The sequence below is a fragment of the Panthera leo genome, chromosome D2 (genome assembly GCF_018350215.1).
Source record: "Panthera leo isolate Ple1 chromosome D2, P.leo_Ple1_pat1.1, whole genome shotgun sequence".
Taxonomy (NCBI): domain Eukaryota; kingdom Metazoa; phylum Chordata; class Mammalia; order Carnivora; family Felidae; genus Panthera; species Panthera leo.
The window spans coordinates 41,180,960-41,204,925 of record NC_056689.1 but is presented as its reverse complement, the minus strand read 5'-3'; the positions used below and the strand labels follow the sequence as shown (position 1 = coordinate 41,204,925).

The following is a 23,966-nucleotide window of genomic DNA, read 5'->3' as shown; positions in this document are numbered from 1 at the left end:
CCCCCATAGAAAGCATCTGTAAGTTAAAGTGAACGTAAATTCTTAGAAACTGAGTAATTCTGGTGGGTTAATTAAATTCTCTGAATCAGTTTCTTTATAGAATGACCATGATTTAGTGTGGGTAATAAATGGGAAAGTGTAGATAGAGACCTATCAAAATTCTCTGCACATAGGAAGTCCTCATTCCATGAAACTTCTTTGTTGGTGTTTGAAATATGGCCCTACTATTAAGAGAAAACCCGTAGAGGCACCTGGGTGGCTCAGTCGGTTAAGCGTCTGACTTCAGCTCAGGTCATGATCTCATGGTTTGTGAGTTCAAACCCTGCGTTGGGCTCTGTGCTGACAGCTCAGAGCCTGGAGCCTGCTTCAGATTCTGTGTCTCCCTCTCTCTCTGACCCTCCCCCGTTCATGCTCTGTCTCTCTCTGCCTCAAAAATAAATAAAACATTAAAAAAATTTAAAAAAGAAAGAAAGGAAACCTGTAACCTTCTGTCTGTGATTATTGCCAACAATGTGGTCAATTTTTATACTTCTCTGTGCTCACTTTTGTAGTCCACATTATGAGAGGCTATTCACCATTTGTGTGTCCAGTTTTTAAAAACTACATAAAAACAGAAAGAGTGATGGTACTACCAAATTAGAAATAAGATGGTTAAAGCTCAAATCACTCCATTTCATGTCAGTCACAAGAGTGAAATTGTGCTATCATCCTCTCTTAAAAAGTTCTCTCAAGGAAAGGAGGATGGTGGGTGTGTGCTTGGTACCACACTACTTTGGTCATCTTCCATCATCAGCATCATGATGGAAAATGCTGAACACCACCAAAAAAATAAATAATTTCGCTACTTATTCCCAAAACCTAACAGTGCCTGAGTGCAAAATGTAAATAAATAGATGCATTCAGGAAAGTCTTATTAACATAGGTGAAAGGTGTTATAGTTTCCTCTGTGTTTTGTGGAAAGTAGTAATAATTAGGGATACATGTACTGTTATTAGATGTAATTGAAATCTATCCAAAATGGGGAGTATGAAAAGGAAGCACTAAATGTCATGAGCAAGGTAATCTCAGATGCTCCATACACCCTCGGGTGAGGGTCAGTTTAGTCTTGTGGTCATTGTTTCTTTGCTGTCACTCTACACGTATTCTTTGGCCAAAGTTTCCATCATTTTTCTTTCAATTCTTCTCTATACTCACTCAAAAGTGTATCACTTGGAAACTTCCAGATAAAAAGGCCATTGGAACACTCAAAAAGATTGTTCCCTCATGGATTTTCAGTGAAAATGACAAATACATTATGGTTACTGGAAGAAAGCTACATTAATGTCTAAATGTGTGTGAAGGGGAGCCCTCCTCATGCATAACTAACAAGTCAACTATGACGAATATACAAATAAACTGCAAATATTGTGTATGTAAAATTAAACTGTATTGGAGACTGAATGAATTAGGGATTCCAACAGCCTATCTGAGTAGTAAGAACCCTTTTAAAATCTCTCAAATTGGGGAGAGGGGAGGAAAGGCAGTGGAAAGTGGAGAGGGGAGGAAAGGCAGTGGATAAATTGGACTGTGTTCTTCATCCTTCATCTTTGCCCAAAGGATTGTATGGGGATCTAGACATGACCTGTCAGAAGACACCTCACATTCCAATACAGCACAGCAGTGTGAAAAGTAACATAGAAAAAGAGTGATGCTTCAAAGAAGGGGCAGTGATGTGAGGATTCATAATAATTAAACTCTATGGGAAAGAGTTTCTGTCAGCTTTGAATCTGCTTCTTCATTTTTTATTTTTAGACTGCGTAACCTATGGAGTTCACATTGTAGCACTACCACTTACTAAGTGTGTATCTTCGGGCAAAGAATTTTACTATTTTTGATTTAATTGTTTTCATCATTGACATAGGGGTTACTTTTGTATCTACTCCACAGAGCTGTAAGAGGATTGTAAAGTGCTGAGAATGGTGCCTGGCACCATTTGTATTTGTAAGAATTAAAAAATTTGTCCAATATGTCATTTGCAAATATCTTTTCCCATTCCGTTGGTTGCCTTTGAGTTTTGTTGGTTGTTTCCTTTGCTGTGCAGAAGCTTTTTATCTTCATAAGGTCCCAGTAATTCACTTTTGCTTTTAATTCCCTTGCCTTTGGGGATGTGTCGAGTAAGAGATTGCTACGGCTGAGGTCAGAGAGGTCTTTTCCTGCTTTCTCCTCTAAGGTTTTGATGGTTTCCTGTCTCACATTCAGGTCCTTTATCCATTTTGAGTTTATTTTTGTGAATGGTGTGAGAAAGTGGTCTAGTTTCAACCTTCTGCATGTTGCTGTCCAGTTCTCCCAGCACCATTTGTTAAAGAGACAGTCTTTTTTCCATTGGATATTCTTTCCTGCTTTGTCAAAGATTAGTTGGCCATACGTTTGTGGGTCTAGTTCTGGGGTTTCTATTCTATTCCATTGGTCTATGTGTCTGTTTTTATGCCAATACCATGCTGTCTTGATGATGACAGCTTTGTAGTAGAGGCTAAAGTCTGGGATTGTGATGTCTCCCACTTTGGTCTTCTTCTTCAAAATTACTTTGGCTATTTGGGGCCTTTTGTGGTTCCATACAAATTTTAGGATTGCTTGTTCTAGCTTCGAGAAGAATTCTGGTGCAATTTTGATTGGGATTGCATTGAATGTGATAGATAGCTTTGGGTAGTATTGACATTTTAACAATATTTTTTCTTCCAAAATCTATAAAGAACTCACCAAACTCCACATCCAAAAAATAAATAATCCAGTGAAGAAATGGGCAGAAAACATGAATAGACACTTCTCTAAAGAAGACATCTGGATGGCCAACAGGTACATGAAAAGATGCTCAATGTCACTCTTCATCAGGGAAATTCAAATCAAAACCACACTCAGATACCACCTCACACCAGTCAGAGTGGCTAAAATGAACAAATCAGGAGACTATAGATGCTGGTGAGGATGTGGAGAAACAGGAACCCTCTTGCACTGTTGGTGGGAATGCAAACTGGTGCAGCCGCTCTGGAAATCAGTGTGGAGGTTCCTCAAAAAATTAAAAATAGATCTACCCTATGACTCAGCAATAGCACTGCTAGGAATTTACCCAAGGGATACAGGAGTACTGATGCATAGGAGCACTTGTACCCCAATGCTTATAGCAGCACTCTCAGCAATAGCCAAATTGTGGAAAGAGCCTAAATGTCCATCAACTGATGAATGGATAAAGAAATTGTGGTTTATATACACAATGGAATACTACTTGGCAATGAGAAAGAATGAAATATGACCTTTTGTAGCAATGTGGATGGAACTGGAGAGTGTTATGTTAAGTGAAATAAGTCATACAGAGAAAGACAGATACCATATGTTTTCACCCTTATGTGGATCCTGAGAAACTTAACAGAAGACCATGGGGGGAGGGGAAGGAAAGGAAAAAAAGGTTAGAGAGGGAGGGAGGCAAACCATAAGAGACTCTTAAAAACTGAGAACAAACCGAGGGTTGATGGGAGGTGGGAGGGAGGGGAAAGTGGGTGATGGGCATTGAGGAAGGCACCTGTTGGGATGAGCACTGGGTGTTGTATGGAAACCAAGTTGACAATAAAGTTCATATTAAATAATAAGTAAATAAATAAATAATGAAAATAAATAAATAAAAAATAAAAATAAAATATGTGGGGCGCCTGGGTGGCTCTGTCAGTTGAGTGTCCGACTTTGGCTCAGGTCATGATCTTGCAGCTCGTGAGTTTGAGCCCCGTGTCGGGCTCTGTGCTGGCAGCTCAGAGCCTGTAGCCTGTTTCAGATTCTGTATCTCCCTCTCTCTCTGCCCCTCCCCTGCTTATGCTCTGTGTCTTTCTGTCTCAAAAATAAATAAATGTTAAAATAAAAAAATTTAAAAAATAAAATATGAGAAACCTCCCAGAAAGCAAAGGGCTATTTTCAGCTGAGATTGTCTGTGTGCAGACAATCCTTTGGAATAAAGTAAATGTCCATGAATCCACATGGATGAATGAATGGATGAATCCAATCAAACAAATAAACAAATAAATGGAGATACACACACACACACACACACACACACACACAAAAGAATTAAAAAATTTGTAAGAATTAAAAAAAATGTTTGTTGTTATTTTTATCCTTTAAATAACTACTGAGTTAATAAATATGTATTATAGAAAACTGGGAGAATACAGAAAAATACTGGTAAGAAAAATTATAATCCTACCACATTTTGCAATGCATTGCCGTCTAGATTTTTTTTTGAAGTTCATGTATTAAATGTAAACATATATTTTACAAATATGGGAGACCATAAAGTACTGTTTCACATTTTTTTGGTCTTTGTAATTATTCATAGAACTTGTTCTTCACTCTCTCATGAATATAAATTGCAGATTATGACTATATGCAACCAAACATACATACATGGTCATACTAAATTATATAGACAATCAAATTTTAATAGTTAAATTAATAAAATATTTATCTCATTTCATGTGAAAGAAGCCCAAGTATTAAAACATATGAACTACTTTTTAAAATAACTGATAGATTTGATCACATAAAAGGCAAAACTTCTGTGTGTGTCAAAAAACACAAGTTACAGATCAAAGAGCAATCTAGAAAAATTATAACATGTGATAGTGCACAGTTTGTTATCCTCAAAATACCAAACTTTTTAAAGAAGACAAAAAAGTTATCAGACTTGAAAGTGAGCAAGGAAAATAATTTAAAAATCCACAGAAGTAGAAATGAAACTGATCAACTGATCAATATACAAATGAAAAAGTATTCAATTGTGTTGGTAATCTAAGAAATTCTTTTTAAAACACTAGTGAGCTATAATTTTCCCTATAAAATTATCAACTAAAAAATTCTATTCATTTCTGGTGAGGGGAAAAAGTAAAATCAACTTTCTCATACTGTGTTCATGGAAATATAAATTAATATAACTTTTCAGGAGAAAAAAAGTTTTCAAAGCATATAAAAAGTCCAGAAATGTATTCTTAAAAAATAATCTGTACCACAAGGTAGAGACTTATGCATAATGCTTATCAATGCATAAGTAATTATGTAATCACAAAAAATTGGAAATACACTAAATGACCCAGCATAGAAGATTGGTAAATAATTTATATGATATGTGTATAATGTTAGACTCTTTAAATTAATAGTTTAGAAAAATACAGGATTATATAATGCTGTGGGGAAAAGGTCATAATATATTAAGTGATGACAAAAAGCAGATTACGAAGTATGTATAGAATGATCCCAACTTTGTAAGAAGAATTAATATATTATGCAGCAAAATGTTAGAATTTAATTCCTCATACCTCACATTTGATGTAAGGTGTCAATAAAAGGGATAATAGATAATGAAGTGTGAGACTAATCACTAAATGTAGAATTTATAAAGGAAATAATTGAACTATCTAGAGCCATTCCATAACACTTGATCTTTCTCGCTGACTCTGAAAACATTAAAGGAGGAGGGGAAGATGGGTAAGAAAGCCATTTGGTTCTGAGAGTCTGATGACTCTCAAGAGCATGTTCGGACAACAGAAATGTTGGCAGGTCCTGTAGACTAGCTGTGGGCCACACACAAGAAAGACAGGATGCAGACTGTCTTAAGACCAGCCAGCCTGAGCAGGCATAAGGACAGTCCACTATTGTCCTAGGTGGAGTAGACCCTCAGCAAGCTAGGGCTAAGTTAGAGAAAGCAGCAGTTAGCAAGCTGGGAAGAAAGAAGCAGAGCAGAGAAGCTGAGGGAGGCAATGGTATCTGGCCCTAGACATCTTGCTTTCAATATATTGATTGATACTGCATATATATACAGATACACACACACACACACACACACACACACACACACACATATTTCCACATGAAAATTATAAAATAGTTGGATTGCTATGCAGTAAAATGATTATTAGTGGTTATCTCTGAATGATGTGATGCTGGGAATTTTGTTCTTTGTTTATAAATATATTTACCTTCCTAGTGTTCTAGAAATTGGGTGCATTTGCATGTTTAATTGGTAAATGTTAGGTATTTTGTACAAATTAAAAGGGTAGATTTGAAGATAATAGCATTTGAATGAGAAAAAACCATAGATCTGACAGAACTGACAGACTTTATGAAATTGACAGAGGCATGGTTAAAATCTGACAATTCTGCAACTTCTCTTTCGAGTCCAGATAAGTGGTAATAAGAGTTAAAGAAGAGTTGCAGATTTTTGAATGGATCCATTCTGCTAACCATATTTTTATGGCTACTGGAAAGCAAAGTAATTTAAAAGACTTAAATATTCTGAGTGGATTCCAGTCTAGAAGATACCCCCTCTTATCAATATCGATTAATAGACCAGGGACAGGTGGTGACAGTTTATGCTCCGTACCCTCAAGACTTCTTTTTCTCCATCTGATTTATACTGGAAATTTCCTTCCCAGGACCATGTTGCACACCTTTGTATAGAATCCTTCTCAACCTAGGGTGAATGATCCTTATACAGTTGGGCCGTGTACAGCCTGTATACACAGCCACAGCACCCCATGTGAAAACTCATTATAATACTCTCTCATAGATAAGCTTTCTGTGAGCAACCCAAATCTCCCCCCTTAACTTTATGTGAACTTATGTTGCCCAACCATTTTTATGATCTTTCCTTAATCTGTCTTGTCTTTTATGTGTGGTTTTTTTTCTTGTTTTTTCTTGCCTCTATGCAATTGGATATACTTGACGTCAGGAAATATGCCTCATGCTTTTTAATTTATGGAAGTACCTGTCTCAGTAACTTGTATATTGTGCAGTTATAAAGGCAAGAATAATGGTTTAAGTAAATTAAAAAAAACAATCATAATTATAATAATAGAGAACATTTATTGAGCTCCTACAATGTGCCAAGCACAAAGTTCTCTGAATGAATTGTTTTATTTAATTCTAACAATAACTATATAGGTTAGAGACTATTCATATTTTATAAAGAAGAAAACCAGAACCCATCAAGTTTAGGTAAGATTATCTCAAATGCTTAATACATTTGAATGAATGAGGAAATGAAAAATTTTTTCTCTCTCTTGGGGACATTACATCCTTTGGCACCTACAATTCAATTTAAATAGAGGCAATTTACTAGACTATGAGTTTATTGATAGTAGGGCCCTTAATTATTATTGTATGAAGCCATAGCATGGTGTACTTTATATGTGTCTAATTATGGAATAAATAAAAGAATGAACAAAAAGATATATTAATTCAGCTATGCATCTGACTCCACCTCTGAATGGCTTGCAGAGACAGCCACCTCTGTACTAAGGTTTGCTTTCTTCTTTTAACCAGGATCCTTCTACAGATAAAGAAACAGGCTCAATCACACTATGATTTTCCCAAGGCCACACTGCTAAGAGCAAGTGGTCACAGGATTAGAACCAAAACCCTTTAACTCTTAATTCAGAGCACCTTCCCTTACACTTTTCCACCTAATTGTAGACACATAAAACACTTTCCTATAAGGTAGAAAACATTTAGAAATTGTAGAAACAATTTCATGCAATCATGAAATTGAGAAAAGCAAGAATGCAGAGCATGAGTTTCTTTGGGAAAGTTCCAACTGATATTCTTCAAGGAAACCTCCTGAGTCTGCTTAGTCAACACCTGCCTGGGCTCTGGGGCTCCACAATGATTCTTTGAGGAAGCTCTCAAGTTTCCTTGTCCTTCACTGAGCTCCACACTGCAAACAGCATCACTCTGCCCTGAGCTGAATGGTTTGAGCACTGGGTGAGTGATGACTGAATGGGATTCCCAGCACATGAAGAAAGAGACCTACTGTGTTCAGGCCTGATAAATTTGTTGCCCCTGCAAACCATTAGGAATTGGGCTGTGTTGACTGACTCACTGCCAGTACTCCCTCTGGAGCTAGAACCACAAGCTAGGGCAAATTTATTTTTTGGATTCCCAAAGTGATTATTCCTGGGAAGTCGGGGTCACATTAACACAGGTTGGAGGGATGGGAAGTTTAAACCCACACCATTTTTTTTCTGCTAGCCTTCCTCTGAACCATGGCTTCTGGCACCTTACAGGCCACTTTAAGGACAGAGCCTAGTTTCTAAGATATGAAGAAATGAAAGTGTGACTGTAAATCAGTACTAATAACCAGATTAGGCCTAAAGTGTAATTGTTTATGCTAAGCCCCACATCAGCAAACCAAAACTTAACTTTAAGTTTCTATGCTATGCTCTCCCACACAAGGAAGGCCAAGGTCAACCAATCCATGCTTGCTTGCTCAACACAAGTTACCTGACCTGGCTCTAAGACTTCTTTGTTCCATATAAAGAAGGTAACCCTGCTCTAACCAATCAGCAAACACCCAGTGCAAATTCCTTATTCCTACTCACTTTGGTTTATAAAAATCTCTCACCTTCTACAGCTCTTTAGAGGTCTTCTCTATCTGCTAGATTGGATGCTGCCCCATTCATGAATTGCTGAATATCTATTAGATGTGTAAATTGTAGAGATTTTTCTTTTAACAGTTTATATGGACTGGATCCTAAGCTCTCCTCCATCTTCCCTTTGTGGAGACTAGATGACTCTGAGAGTTGAAACTACAAAAGTCCCATGCCAAAGTTTGGGCCTGATGATTTGTCACCTGTAGCCAGCCATGGGGACCCTGGGTGGTAGATGCTGATGTAGAGGGGAAGTCACAGTTAGGTTTGGTAATAGCTACTTCCAGCCGCATGGGAGGAGGACCCTCACTGTGGATGGGTGTCTTCTCCACCTCATACCATTCTTTGATTCCATTCTGAATCCATTCTCTGGAGCTGCTCTCAGGCTTCCAATGGCCAGTGATGATATGAGGATCTTCATTATAACTCAGGTCAGCAAGTGCTCCTAAGAGAGGAGACCCAATCTGTCTGAATCTTTGACCAGCTCATGATTCTTCAGGTCCATCTGGCTCTGCCTCAAGGCTGAATATGGTATCTTACCTGGGTGGGTACAGGTCATTAGGAAGAGAAAACCGGAAAGGAGTGTATAGGTTGATCCCGTGTTTGAGGGAAAGGAGACTGGTTCTGAATGAATTAAATCAGAAATTGTCTAGAAGACTGTGGGGCTTCCTGGAAGTTGACTGTTGCTATCCATGGGCAGGGCTGGCTGGCATCAGTGGGAGGCAGGGTATAGATATATGCTAGTCAGGTATGCTACATCAGCTGGTGCTAACTCCTTCATAGACGGTCATCTCCTCTTGACCATAGTCTGTTCCTCTTACCATTTACTACTGAACCCATGCTTACTACTCATCTTTGTGATCAGAATGTGGCTTCTGTGCACTGAATCTGTATGAGGGTTTGATTTACCTGATAGTTATATGCATAAGATATTTTTTCAAAAACTGACATGAAGGCACTCTATAAGTTTGATTCATGTGTGTATACAACACTTCCTGAGTGGAGTTAACCACAGGCTCTTTGGGGGGTAAAAAATGAGGTTTTGGAATAGCAGGTCTGAGGATCCAGCCTGGGATCATGGTACAGACACTGGTCATAGTAGCCATTGAGACTTCTCATAGTGACATCCTGGCATTATTTCCCCAAATACACCTATATTGAGGTTTTATTTATTTATTTTTTAAATTAATTGGAAAGATGAACATTTCCAATAAAGTCTGCATTGGCTGGGGAAGAATAAAATGTCAGAGGCTTCTAACCCTCTGTTAACTGGGATTTCGCTACAATTGAGCATGCCTCCAGAGAATGGGGAGGGGGGGATGAAGGACGAAGGGAGAGAAGAAAGGGGAGAAAGGAGGAAAAAAGAGGGAGGGAGTTGGAGGGAAGCCTTTTTCCTGAGAGCAGAGTCACTCTAGGATATCATGTGCAGCAAATTAAACGATCCTTCAGCAAGAATTTTGACAAGAAAATTTCATTAGGGATTTAAATCTCTATGGAAGCTCAAGTTGCTGCATTAAGATATGAAAATTGTGCAAATATTGTTCCTTAGAATAATGTTGGCTGCAGGTCATTGGGTTTCAGTCAATGAAATTTAGAGTGATAAATGTCATAGTGGAAATAACTGGAGGAAGGAGGAGGAGGAAGGGAAGAGCCCTGCAGTCGCGTGCGCAGGCCCCGGAATCATTTGGATCAGAAGGTAGACTCCAGCATTAACTAGCTGCATGACCTTGAGCAAGTTTATTAAACATCTCTGAGGCCCAATTTCCTCATCTATAAAATGTGAGCAGTTGCCAGGTAAGGCTCTTTGGCACAGTGACTGGCACATGTGTGCTCTAAACACATATTAGTATGATTATAATGATGAATCAAGGAAGTGGGATAATGTTTATCTGGCACTGACTTCTTGTCAACCTTAGTGATAGGTGCCTGTAGGAATTACTATTGCCATTACTGGGGTGATAAGCCTGAGGCTCAGGGGCCAAGCGAATCTGTCAAGATCACAAAGGAGTAAGTGTTTCCACCAGAATCATGCCCATGCTTATGTATGCATGTGTTTTTCTCCCTTTGGCATATGTTCAGAAAATATCTGTGGAATGAATCAATGACTGTATACATAAATGGAGGCATGCATGGATACATGGTGTTATAATGTTTTTCCCATTTAAACTGTATATCAGGGACTCATCCATTGGGTTTCTCAGCGCTTTATTTTTTAGCTTTTATTTCAAGACTTTCTGGAGTTTTGATTCACATAATGATATGCCATATTGTAGGAAACAGGAGAAAAAGGAAAAAAAAATCATATACTTCTACAATCCAAATACTAAAATTCCCTTTCAGCATTTCAGTATATGTTTTTTTTTTCTACCGTTGGACCAAGGGATATTCCTACTGTAATTTCATGTAAAAATTATTTTCTATCTTGTTGTTTCACCTAATAGGAATATTTCTTACAGGTATCCTTTTAATGACAATTTATTTATTTTAATTTTTTAAGTTTTATTTACCTTTTTTGAGAGGGAGAGAGAGAGAGAGAGGAAGTGCATGCATGAGCAGCAGAGGGGCAGAGAGATAGGGAGAGAGAGAATCCTAAGCAGGCTCTGCACTGTCAGGCACTAAGGCTCGAACTTAGGAACCATAAGATCATGACTGGAGCTGAAATCAGGAGTTGGCTATTTAACCGACTGAGCCACCCAGATGCCCCCTAATGGTTATTTAATAGAGCATCATGGATATGCCATATGGTATTTTACTTAAACATAAGTTTTGCTGTTGGTTTTCAGAATGTGTCCATTTTTCACTATTAGAAATACTGCCACACTAAATATTTGACGCATATTAAGACTAGGTTTTCAGACTTAGTGACTTTGATTATGAGATCAGTTTTCTTTGAGGAGCACAGTCCTTATGGTGGGCCTCATCCTCAGTTTTGCAGAGATGGACTATGATACCTAAGTGGATGGCAAGGGTCTGATTAGACTGTCTAAAGAGAGTTTATTTTGCCTATTTTGTACCATATGCAAGTCCTACCACCATACCCTGCCCTCTATTCTATAGATAGATATTCCATGGCTATATAAGAAAAGTAAAAAAAAGAAAAAAAAAGGAAAGAAGGAAGGAAGGAAGGAAGGAAGGAAGGAAGGAAGGAACAGAGGGAGGAAAGGGGGGTAGGAAGGGAAGGAAAAGGGAGAAGCCTCAAAGGAAGAAAGAAAATAATGAAGAAATAGAATAAAGGAAAGGGGAGAACAGAAGGGAAGTAAAGAGAAGAGAAAGAAGGAAGAGGGGAAAACAGAGGGAAACCAGGTACATCAGACAAAATAAAAAAAGATGAAAGAAAGAAATCAGCAAGCCCATTCTTCCATGGGCTTTCTAATATTCCAAATCCTTGTTTCCAACCACATCCATACATTTGAGACATCACCTTAACAAGCGGCAAAATCACAAGATGAAATAAATATAATATACTCTAGTAACTGTCTCCTTTCACGGTAATTCCTAGACACCAGAGCCTCACATCTCAGAGAACAGAGATAATCCATGGCTTGCTTGCTTGCTAAATTTTAGGAAACCTTCACTTTTCTTATGGAGAGCTAAATTTGGAAAGAAGCGAGGAGTTAAGATTGCATGGTAGCTTGTCTTGCCAAGATAAAACACAATTAAATTAAGTTAAACAAAACTTTTCCTTGCTAAAAAACTTTGCATTTACCTAAGGAAATGTAGATGGAAATTTGGGGCAGGGGGAATGAAAATATGCATTTCAAAAAGATGTTGAAAGATGGCTAGACGTGTTCACTATACAGCGGCGTGAACACGCACAGGAAGGCAACCTGTCTGTTGTCGATACACAATATTTTGTTGAAGTTTGTCTTGGGCATGTTTGTTATTCAGAAAACCATAACATTGCGTCTGTGATTTGGAAGTGCCTGTCATTATCTTCATGGAACTAAATTGCTGATTCAGTAAAAATCTCCTTTCCACACTGGCAATTTAACTGTAGTAGTCACTGAAAGAGCAGAAGATTATTTCCGAATAAACCAAAACATTCACATTTGACTAGAATGTTACTTTTTACAGAAACTAATGACTAGCAAATTGTCTTCTTTCCTGAATGAAAAAAAACTGTGAACAGTACAATAATCCATAATATGCAAATAGTGTTGCTCAAAATGGGGTTTTCACAGTTGGGACACATCTTACATAATTTTATATGCATAGTTTCTTTAGTAAGCACAGTAAAGGTTAATAGGTTTAATGTTATCACAAATTCTCAAGCAAAGGGTAAGTACCAATATGATACTGTAGTTTCCATAACATTCTTTTAGGTAATAATGAGCTCAAAAAAAAAAAAAAAAGAGCTGTGTTATGTTTCTATTTCCTCGCTTTCGTAATGGGTGTTGGTGGGAGCCTGAAAGCTAAGGGAACAGAGGTTTGCTGGGGTTCCCAGTGTAGGTCAGTGGAGCAGCTGAATCTGGAAACCAGGTCCCGTGTTGGGAGAACACCAGACCTAGGCTTAGACCAAGTTAGTTCTGAACAAGCTTTGAATGTTAATGACTGTCACCAGCTTCCGCTCTGGGCAGCTTTCCAAGACACACGACTGAAATACAGCCTTCAGCTGAGTTAGCAACCGTTGCTCAGAGTAAGGGTTGCCTACATATTGCGTTAGAGAGAGAAGAAAAATGCTTGACCTACTTGGATCCGATAAGATGGAATCAGTTTTCGGCAGAAATTGATCACAACGGACTCCCTGGTAGCCTTCTTTGCACCTGAGAAAAGGGGATAAATGACAAACATACGCACGTTGTTGTGGAAGATTTCAACAAGCAAAATAGCCATCAATTACACAAATGTGAGAACAGTACATTCATGCTTTTGGATTGTTTGATTCAGTCTTCTAACACTGACACATGGATTTTAGAGTCTATTTACCTGCAAAAACCCCAGCACTGCTTTGCTTTTATAGTTTCGGATAGAATACCTCAGGAGCAAATTGAATAGCATTTAAAGATGGCCTTCAGAGCAAATTCACATTATTATATGAATAATAGTTATCTTCATATTATAATTCTGAATGCAGACATATGCAGGTATTTTCTTTATGCAATACACTAGTCTCTAAAAGGCTGCAAATGCTCTTTTGGAAGCATCATATTTTAAGGGTCATTTTGCTAATAAAAAATCATTTTCTAATATAAATGATCAAATCTTATCAGTACATTTTGGCTATTTGGCTAAAAATCAGTAGATTTTTGTTCATTTATCTTCCTTGTGTTTTATTAGTTTGTTCATTGGCTAATTTTACTTTTTTTTTAACAGCTATACTTTTTTTTTTTAATATAGCTATTCTTCAAGTTAGCATCATTAACCACTTAGCCAGAAATAACAGCATTTATTTTAGATCTGGTAAGATCTGAAAGGCATCTACCTCAATGTGCATTTCCTCTAAACTTGTATTTTTCCCTCCTCATTTTTCTCTTTTATATTCACAAACATGTGCAAGGTGCCTGCCCTGTGCCAGGCATTGTACAAGGCAACTTCCCTGAGGCAGGTGCAATTTGGGGGCGAGGGATTTGTCTGAGAGCACCCGCAATGAGGTATGTCACCTCATCCCTGACAGTCCCCTGTGGAGTCTTCACACAGCTCGCTCAGTTGGGGTTGCTTGGCCACCTCAGACAGCAGTGGCTCATCAGCTGGCAGTTCAAGGAAGAAATGCGGCCGATACCCCAAACACCTGCCTCTGTAATCGGGGAGGTGGCATTTCAAGGTCTGCTTGAAGCTTAATCTGTCATGCTTGAGTTAAGCAGGGAAGAATCCATTGTTGCTTGTGGGATGAATCTGTCCTACTTACAGAGGAGGAAATGTGCTGCTGGCATAAAAATCTGATTTCTAAAACAATCCTCGGGTTGTTAGAAATCTATGAAATCGACAAAAGAATTCAAAGAGACCATTCAGTCAGAGACTGGAGCAGTGAATTTTTTCTTTAGAATATGCTTTGTTTTCTGGGTGTAATAAACTATTAGATAAGGTCTATTGCAGCTGCAGCAGCAACTGAAAGGCACCAAGGTAATTTTACTACCTTTCATTGTGAGCCAAATTGGAAGTCAGGTAATCAGGCAGGCTCTCTTCAGCACCTTTTTAAGCCTGGCACTCTGGATTGTATTTGGCAATTTTCCTCCTAGACTAAGAACAAAGATTCCTGATATAGGGATACCCCAGATACCCAACGGGCTATTGAAAGAATTTGTTTAAGCAGCCACATATTTTCATAACTTTTTAAAATTCATTTATTGCACTTGAAAGAGGGCAGACAAATCACTCATTCTCTAATGGTAAAAAGTCAGAAAATACTTAGGACCGAAGCACATTTGTGATGAAAAAGTAAATTCCTGTTCTCTGAAAGCCGCCCTAATGTTGTTAGTGTGTCTTTATTCAGAATTATTGGAACCATAGTGCTTTAATTTTCATTTCCTCATAAACAGTGAGTTACAGGCTAGGTGTATGCCACAGTGCGTATTCACTTTTTTAGAGGTTTTATTTCCAACATGTGTGGGAGACCTTGAGCACACTTGACTTTTTTTACTCTTTGCATCTTCATTTAATATGAAATGATATCCTAGGGAGATGGTTGCTTTTAAGGGAAAGTGCTTTTTTGTTTTGTTTTGTTTTGCTTTTTAACGGGTTCATTCCTTACAATGCATTATTCCATTTGTGTGCAGAAAGGAAACTATGGAAAGACGTTTGACATTTCTGTAGGCTTAAACTGATTTTCCATGAGTGTGAGCCCATTCTGAAGTGCTCAGGTTTCATGGGGTACCAGGAAAATAGCACTGCAAGGTCCTTCATGCTGCCTTCATACCTGCGTGCTGTAGATAGCCAAAGTGTGATGAGGCTGGAGCAGCCCAAGCCAGGCTATGAAACCCACCAGAGGCTGTAAGACTGTGTACACATCCGGTCCTGCTCCTTTGTTAAGGAGGCAGTGTCTCTGCTAATTGGTGCTGGGTTTTAAGAATGACAAATCAAAACTTCCATTTAAATATCACACATAGGTCACCTTGATAAGTTCAGACCCATCCAAGTGTAAAGACCAAATGGGCCAGCAGGTAATGCCAATGAAGTGGATTGAATTTAGGACAATATTAAAGATACAAAGCAAAGAAAAAAAAAGTCAAGATGCACATCTATTACATAGATTGAGTTTGGCGGGATTTCTGACAGTGAAACAAGCAGTTCTTTGAAGAAATATCACTGTGTGTTTATTTTGGCTTTGGTTAGTTTGAGGAGGATTATGAAAGTGTTATTGTTCATTTTTTAAGATGTTTGCTTTTGAAAGGATATAGGTATAAGCAAAACAGAAATTCATATAATAAACAGGTCTTTGTTCATCTAGAGATAGCATGACAGAATTTATAAAATTTTAAAAGTACATGTGTAATCTTGAATGGTAAATGTGTTTAGAAAAGCCCAAAAATTTTCTTAATGAGGTTAATATTCTTTTTTTCCTACTCTGCATTGCTTTCAAAGCTCCATTCAATTCATCCAGTCCCTTTTCTATGAATTTCTTTATCCCTCAGAAACATTGTATCACAGTGACCATAATACAAATCCCAATATTCCCTGGTGGTTTTACAGGTAAGTTTTGATTCTACAACTGAATGGCATACGAGCAGGGGATAGGCTCAGGACAGGAAATACAGCCAAGGTCAACAAATAGTTGCATAAACAGAAGAATTATCAACAGTGAAACAACCACAAGACATGCTCAGTCTGCAAGAGCTAAGAAATTTGACCTTGAAAAAAAAATTAGTCATAAATTCTGGGTTTATCTACTCTGTGGCGAAGGAGCTGATGCTTCTGAAACCAGTTAAGTTCTTGATCATGCTGTCTGCTTTATTTCCAAATTTAAAAGGAAGTAGGGAAGGGCATAGTTGAGGAGACAATGTCCAAAGTAAGGGAGGGCAGGGGAGAGAATGAAGGGAGACTGTGTTTAGGGGCAACTGTGGATAAAAGAGCAATGAAGGGGGGGGAGAGCTTGGAGAATGAGTCTAGTATCTCTGCTCGTGAGCCTCAGAGACAAATCACAAATCAGGGTCTTGCCTGTCTACAGGGAAAGGGCCTACTGTATAGTTTCAAATGCAGGCATCTCTTTTCTCCATTTAACATTCTTCCAACTTGGTCCTTGCCCCCCATCCCACTTGTTCAGCTGTACTGAAAATAACAAGCTATCCCTTCTATTCATGTTTCCTCTTCTATATTATCCCGGAGAAAGAGCCCAGTTTTAGTGAAAAGTTTCAGAAAGCTATCTTTGGGCAAAAGAGAAGAGAATAATGCCAGCAAAGATGAGAGAATACAACATGCATGACTGTCAGCTGGATTTCAATACTTGCTTTGTCTGGTGCAGTAAAGAAGAAGTGATCAACACATCACACGGCCTACATGTGAAGGACTCAAAAAAAGAGACTTTTTAAATGGTCAGATCACTTGCTGATGTTCCCACAGAAATCGGTATCCTTTGGCCAGCTAAAAGTGATTACCATAGCCATCAGCCCACACTGTTAACTTCAGACCATTCCCATCTCCTCTCTTACAATACTCCATGCCAGTTTATTTCTTTGAACCCATTTCTTGAATAACACCTATATTAGAGCTAATCGTAGTAGTGACTCTGAGTGAAAATTAAAGAACTCTCACTTGTGACTGATGGCCTCCCTACATTTCCAGATGATGATTCCATTTTCCTTCTTCCGTTTGTTAGAACAACAAAACAAAATAAAACAAAGCAAATAACCTGAAAACTGTCTCTTGAGGGAACTGTACTAGCCTCTTAGTCCTTATCTATTGGTTTCCTGGTTATTTACTCATTAATAGAAAGTGTCATCATTGTTTCACTCCCTTCTTCTCTATTCCTACTCTGTCTTGATTGTCAGGGTGTTGGTTATGCACATGGATGGTCCAGCCAATACACAGTCTTTTAGAACATGTCTTCCTCTTATTTATCTTAATGATTCACAGTGTTGAGTTTATAGTCTTGCTTCTCTGCTTAGTATTTGCAGAGATGTTCTTTATGCAAATCATTTAATAGCCTAGCTGTTTCCTAGTTTCAACCTAAATAAAATGGAAGTGATACCAGGAAAGAGAAAAATGAGCAAGCACACATAGTTGATACTCTACACATGTATTTTGGCCATTTTTATGACTAGCGACCTTATACCTAGCATATCTGCAAAGACACATTTGACATAATCTACAGAGAGAAATGTATAAAGGACAGAAACAAGTTCAAATGTTTGCTTCAATCCCTGTATAGTGCCTGGTCTCTGCATACATTTTAGAGAGAGTTTACATGCTTTCTTATTGGAAACTTGATTTTAGGCATAGAATTTAAACCAGTAGAAATCAATTAACTTCATAGGAGAAAGGGTGGCAAACTGTGTGGGTTGTTTCCTGCCTGTATCAACTTATATTCATAAAAAAAACTGACAATTACTCTTTGATGTTACAGGAAAGTAGACACTTTGTCAGTGATATACAAGTCTGCCAATTTTAAGGAGCCTATTAAACACTGATTTGAAAAAAGAACAAACCCTCTAGGTATTCTTCTCTATCTCCTGCCAATTCTCTTCAGCCTCAATGTCAGACTTTGGTTGGGGAAAACGGAAAGATCATCAGGCATTTAAACTTTACGTTTTAGAGGCAGGGTGGTTTGGAGCATTGCCTGGTTTTAAATCCAGGATCAGCTATTTACTAGCTATTTAGGCTTCTGTTCCTCTTTTCCTTCATCTATAAAATGGAAACAATAACAGTAGCTTTATCCTAGAATTATCATTAAGAATAAATTATATAATACCTGTGGTTCATGGTAAGTACTCAATAAATGTTAGCTTTTTTAATATTCTTTGAATGTGAAATTGTCATCCAAGCTTTTCAAGTGAGGAAACAGATTCCAATGGTTAAGTATCTTATCCCAAAATCTCATGTCCAGGAAGTATTTGAACTAGAGGCAAACTCAACTGGGGATGGTTTTAAAGCCCTCACTTGATCTATGGCACTTTCTGACATTCTTCATGGAAAATCGGTAGATACATAAATCGTTTTATACCCAGCTACCTTTCCCAAGATTAGCATTTGAAAACATGGCCCAGATGTCAGGAACTAAAGCCATGATAAATAAGACCTAGATCTGTAAGTTATTATCCAATCCTAAAAATGTTTTTAAGCAAACCATGTCACAGAAACTAGTCACTCGATTTAAAGACAAACTTCGTGAGCTTCATGTTAATTTAAAAGTAAATCACCAACTATAGGTGGGGGGACTCTTTAGAAGCACTACTATTAAAAAAATGATATTTACATCTCTTGATTTCAGACTAATTCTTGATTTCAGTTTTCAGTTAAAAATCAAAACCAAAACAAAACCACAGAGAATGGAGTTTCAGTAGGGCAAGTGAATAGCCCAGCATTGAAGAGATGGGGAGTACAGGAGCCAGAATTCTTCACCAGGTCTCCATCTGCATGCAAATGGGTGTTGGATGGACCAGACACTTTTCTAGATAAGGGTCTGCAGCGTAGAGTTATTGGCTCAAAAGTTATTAGTGGTGTTAGAGCACATTGCTTTCCTTGCCACTCGTTGCTGAAACTGAGATCTAGGTCTGGGTATGGAGAATACTGTGAAACTGATTAATGTGTAAACTTCCTGTAGTTGAACGTAAAATTTAATTAAGTGGTCTTATTTAAAAGAAGTACTAATTAAGACAGCAATATCTTTAACTTAACCAACTGGAATTAAAATTACCTACAGATTGGCTGTAGGTGTAACGTTTTCAAAATCATTTCAACTGTTACTGGAAGAATTTGGATTTGCATTCTTTTAAACTGCAAACTGCCTTTGAACTCATGAAGATTCTCCATTATGTTATCAATAGCTTTCAAAACTATCACAAATTCTATGGTTGAGGCAACTGCTGCTTATAATGTCACTCATCTTACAACTATGATGTTTCTCGCTAACAAAGTTGTAACTGCAATCTTAAGGAAGTGTAGAGATTTATTTTTTAAAATGTCCCTTTAGCAAAGTTTGAATTCAAAAGTAAATGAAGGCCTATTATTTCATCATAAGACTGCTATGATTTTAGAAGTGAATCTGAAAACATCTGCTGAAATCCAGGGGCCATGCTGCATTCTGTTACTATTTGAGGCTGAAGTCAGAAATGAAAAGAATGATTGTAAGTCTAAGAAGTTAATACATACATACATACATATATATGTATGTATATATACACATACATATATATATATATACATATACATACATGTATCCAGCAGCCACCCACATACTCCATGGGCCAAATCACTATCAGAGAGACAGGAACTCATTGACATTAAGTCGTTTTACTCCGATATATGGCAATTCACTTTTGGACAGTCAGTGGCTGAGGAGTTCATTCTGAATGAATGTTTTGGCCTTTATAGAGATTTCTGCCCCCATTTGGTCAAGAGCTTCAGGCTTACAACCTCATTAACAAAACTAACACACATGACATGGCATAAAGGTACTACATAGGTTAGGGTGCACAGCAGTTTATTCAAGGCAGCTATGTGAGGTGAAAACATTACTCTCCCTAATTTAGCTTTGCTTTTAGCACAACTAAAATAAGCCTTAATCTCTTTTTAAGCCAAAAAGGTAAATAAAGGAGTAATATATTGGCCCTCTTGCAGGAAGACTTCATTATTTCACTGTCACATTAGAGGCAATGAAATACTAACTGCCCTTCTCAAGAACAAAAGGATTAGGGGGTAATCATGATGGGAGGAAGGTGGAAAGAGTTTTGCTTCATCAATTCAAATTTATTGAGAAAATGCTATATTACTAATTTCCTAGTAAACACAAAATCTATTTTGACAAATGTAAGATTCTAGTTTTCAAGGGAGGTAGTCTCTTATGGTAGAAGAGGCATGTCCTCTGATGTACGATGATCCCCAATTCTGCCACACAGAAGTGTGACAGAGGTCTGTGATTGACCTCTCTGAGGTCTCAGGTGCTCATCTCTGTCTTAATTTAGTGCATGGTCTGGGCACATGTGCACATAGGCACAGACACACAGGCACAGTCACATGTCACCCTTATTCCTTAAAAAACATGCCTAATGATCAGAAAATTTAGGCAGATAATTTAAGTCTTAACATTATAATTAGCTGAGAGTCAGGCTCTCTCCCCTACTTCTCTAGTTAATTGAAAATTCCCATGACTGCCTTTGCTATTTCCCAGCCAAGAGCAAACTGGGATTTACTGTCACATATACTCCCCATGATTCTTCTTTATTATTTTCACTTAGTATCTTAAGATTGAGAAGTTAGCCAATCACAGACTTTCTCTGATGTTGAAGGTCCAACATCAGCAGATTCCTTCACTTGTCTCTACTTGCTTGGAATTAGAAGACTAATTAATTCACATGTCCAGACTAGTCAATGGAAGAAAGGTCATGATCATCTTTGTCCTTTCATAGTTCAGCAAGAAATATACAACTTAGCCAGAGAGTAAAACATTCCAATGTTACTACATCAGTCAGCTTGGGCAACCATCATAAAGCATCACAGACTGGGGTGGCTTAAACAATAGAAATTATTTTCTCACAGTTCTGGAGTGCAGAACTCCAAGATCAAGGTGCCAGCAAGGTTTGTGTTAGGTGAGGGTTCTCCCATTGGGTTGCAGCTGGCTGCCTTCTCACTGTGTCCTCACACGGTGGAGAGAAAGAGCTCAATGCCTTTCTCTCTCTCCCTCTTTTTGAATTTTGGATAAACAACAATGTTTTATATAAGTGTGTCACATATGTAATATTTGGGACACACATATACTAAAAACGTATTCATTCTTTACCCAAACTTCAAATTGAACTGGGTGTCCTGTATTTTAGTCTCTAGATCTGGCAATTGTAACTCTGTGAGAGTAGAAGACTCTGAATCATAAGAGAAGTAAGAACCATCAGCAAGAACACCTAGATTAACATTAATGTATGATAATTTTGCTAAAACTGTATCCTTGCGATGTGATAAATTTAGCAATCTCTTCTTTTAAGGATAAGGAGCCTGGGCACTTTACATTTACTTCTATCAACTATACAAGGGACACAATGAGCTCACAGTCTAGAAGGGGAAAATAGGAATTTCAATAGTTAGCTCTTAAATGGTCAAAGCACTGAGAGAATATGTCAAGAATGTGATGAAGAGCAAATGAAGTGACCTTGTTTGTAAATGTTAGATGCAGACTTGTGACTTGATGGTGTGAATCCCTAGCTACTACTTTGCATCAATTCTGAATAAACTGTACCGGTATGCTGGCCCGCAGCCCAAGTGAAGCGGAAGGAAGAGGGCCCATTCTCCTGCTTCATTCTACATCTCACCTTAGTATAATTTTAAAGTTGAGGCACCCACATGCCACAGCCTTTGAAAAGCAGTGAACACACATGTGTAACATAGAGCAATTATAACCTAAAATCCAAAATGAAATAGAAGGCAGGACACTCCTGGAGGACTGTTCTCAGAAGGAAACAGTGAGAGAGTATGTTATCAACAAGAGATCAAAGAGGCCAGCCTTGTTCCCTGCCAATGTAGTGTGGGTGATTCCCCGCAGCAAAGCGGTACACAGCTTGATAAGGAAGAGTGAAAAGAAAATAAATGTGGGAGATAAATCTTATTTAAAAGCCATCTTTATGATTGGCATTATAAAGGAGAGAGGGAGCTCATTAGCAAACGAACTGATAAAACCACTCACAGCATGCTTCAAAAAGAAGTGGTAATAATTATTGTCTCTCTAAGAAAGGGGGCAAAATATCCACACAGTGTCATTCACAAATCCCTTTTACAGACATCACAGAGCAAGCTGCAAAAAAGTCCCACAGCTTTCTGATTTAATTAAGTGGAGAAAGCAAGGAAAGACTTTTTACAGTTCACACGCCTGGATCATGGAAGGTTCTACATGAAACATGATTTTTTTTAAAAGCCATTTTAGAGACCCCTAGAGTTTGCTGAAACCTCATTCAATGGCATAATTTTCCCTGCTTCTCCCGGGATATTGTACAATCGACTAACAGGGTGCAGCATTTCTGCCGGCAAAAGAAAGTGGGCAGCTTTGATCAGAATTCACAATAATATATCTCCCTTGTGTGATAAATGATTTACTGCTGAGGATAAATGGATATAATCTTTCATTATGTATGACATTCATCAGCAACAAGGAAGCTTTGGACTGAATGGAAAGTGATTTCATATTAAAAGCCTCATGCAACTCAGACTGGGATGAAAGTGAGGTCTTGCCTTGAAAAAAAAATGGCACAGGGTTGTAGGTTTAAATGGATACTCAGTCAAATATAATTGTTACTCTAAGTTTGAAAACCTGTTAGGAGGAAACCGGGGAATTATGTGACTCGGTGAACCTCAATTTTGCACAAAAAGCCCCATTTCTTAACCACACTATTCTATTTACTTAAATGTGTCATTAAGACCAACTTTGAGAACTGAGAATAGTGAGAGAACCAGGTAGGGAGGAGAGAGAGAGGAGGTGTGGTGTGGTTTAAAAGACTTAAATTTCCGTTATCATAGTCAAAGCACCATTTCCAAAGCAGATAAATCAAGATAGAGAGGCTTAGTATATTATTTAGAGATCTGAAGTTAACAACTAGGAAAATGCCACATGAAAATGGCTTAATAAGCTTGCCTATGTGTTTGGGGAGGGAAATGCAAGTTCAGGAGTAGGGAAATTGGTGTGCAAGGATAAGAGCAAGGCTAGTGGCTTTTCATTTTAAGCACATTGGTATATTTATTTTTTTAAAAATACACCCTTGGATGATGAAGTGATTTAAGTACAGCAAATCATTTAATTTTAAAAGTGATTCCAGTTCTTTGCATCACTGACTCTTTATGACCCAGTTATAACATCTTTATTTGATTTTCAGTAATAAGAATTTCCCAATACCACAGTATTATTTTAGAAGTAAAAAGATGTAACATGAAAGACAATGGGAAGAGATGGTAAGATAAGTACAGACTGAGAGAAAATATTTGTAAAAGACACATCTGATAAAGGACTGTTACCCAAACTATACAAAAAACTCTTAGTATCTAACAATAAGAAAGCAAACAACTTAATTAAAAAATGAGCCGAGGACCTTAACAGACACCTTGCCAAAGAAGATATACCTATTGCAAACAAGCATATGTAAAGATGCTCCACATTATATGTCATCAGGGAAATGCAAATTAAAACGAGATACCACTACATACTTATTAGAATGGCCAAATGTAGAACCCTAAAAATGCCAAATGCTGGCAAAGTAGTGGAGCAATCGGGACCCCCTTTCATTGCTACTGAGAATACAAAATGGTACCCACCACTTCTGAAGACAGTTTAGTAGTTTCTTACAAAACTGAACATATTCTTACCATACAACCCAGCAATCATGCTTTTTAGTATTTACCAAAAGGTGTTGAAAACTCATGTCCACACAACAACTTACACACAGATGTTTATAGCAGCTT

The 23,966-nt window shown here is 37.8% G+C and overlaps 1 protein-coding gene and 1 pseudogene across 4 annotated transcripts in view; both read right to left on the bottom strand.

Moving 5' to 3' along the window:
* LOC122202640 overlaps positions 1-9,281 on the bottom strand; it is a 45,488-nt pseudogene extending 36,207 nt beyond the window's left edge.
* The window catches only part of NRG3 (neuregulin 3), a 1,047,305-nt gene that overhangs the window by 222,404 nt on the left and 800,935 nt on the right, over positions 1-23,966 (bottom strand). For all 4 annotated transcript variants that reach the window (XM_042908760.1, XM_042908761.1, XM_042908762.1 and 1 more), the window contains exon 3: positions 13,131-13,204. In XM_042908760.1, the coding sequence (XP_042764694.1) occupies positions 13,131-13,204 (74 nt within the window). The remainder of the gene's footprint in view (positions 1-13,130; positions 13,205-23,966) is intronic.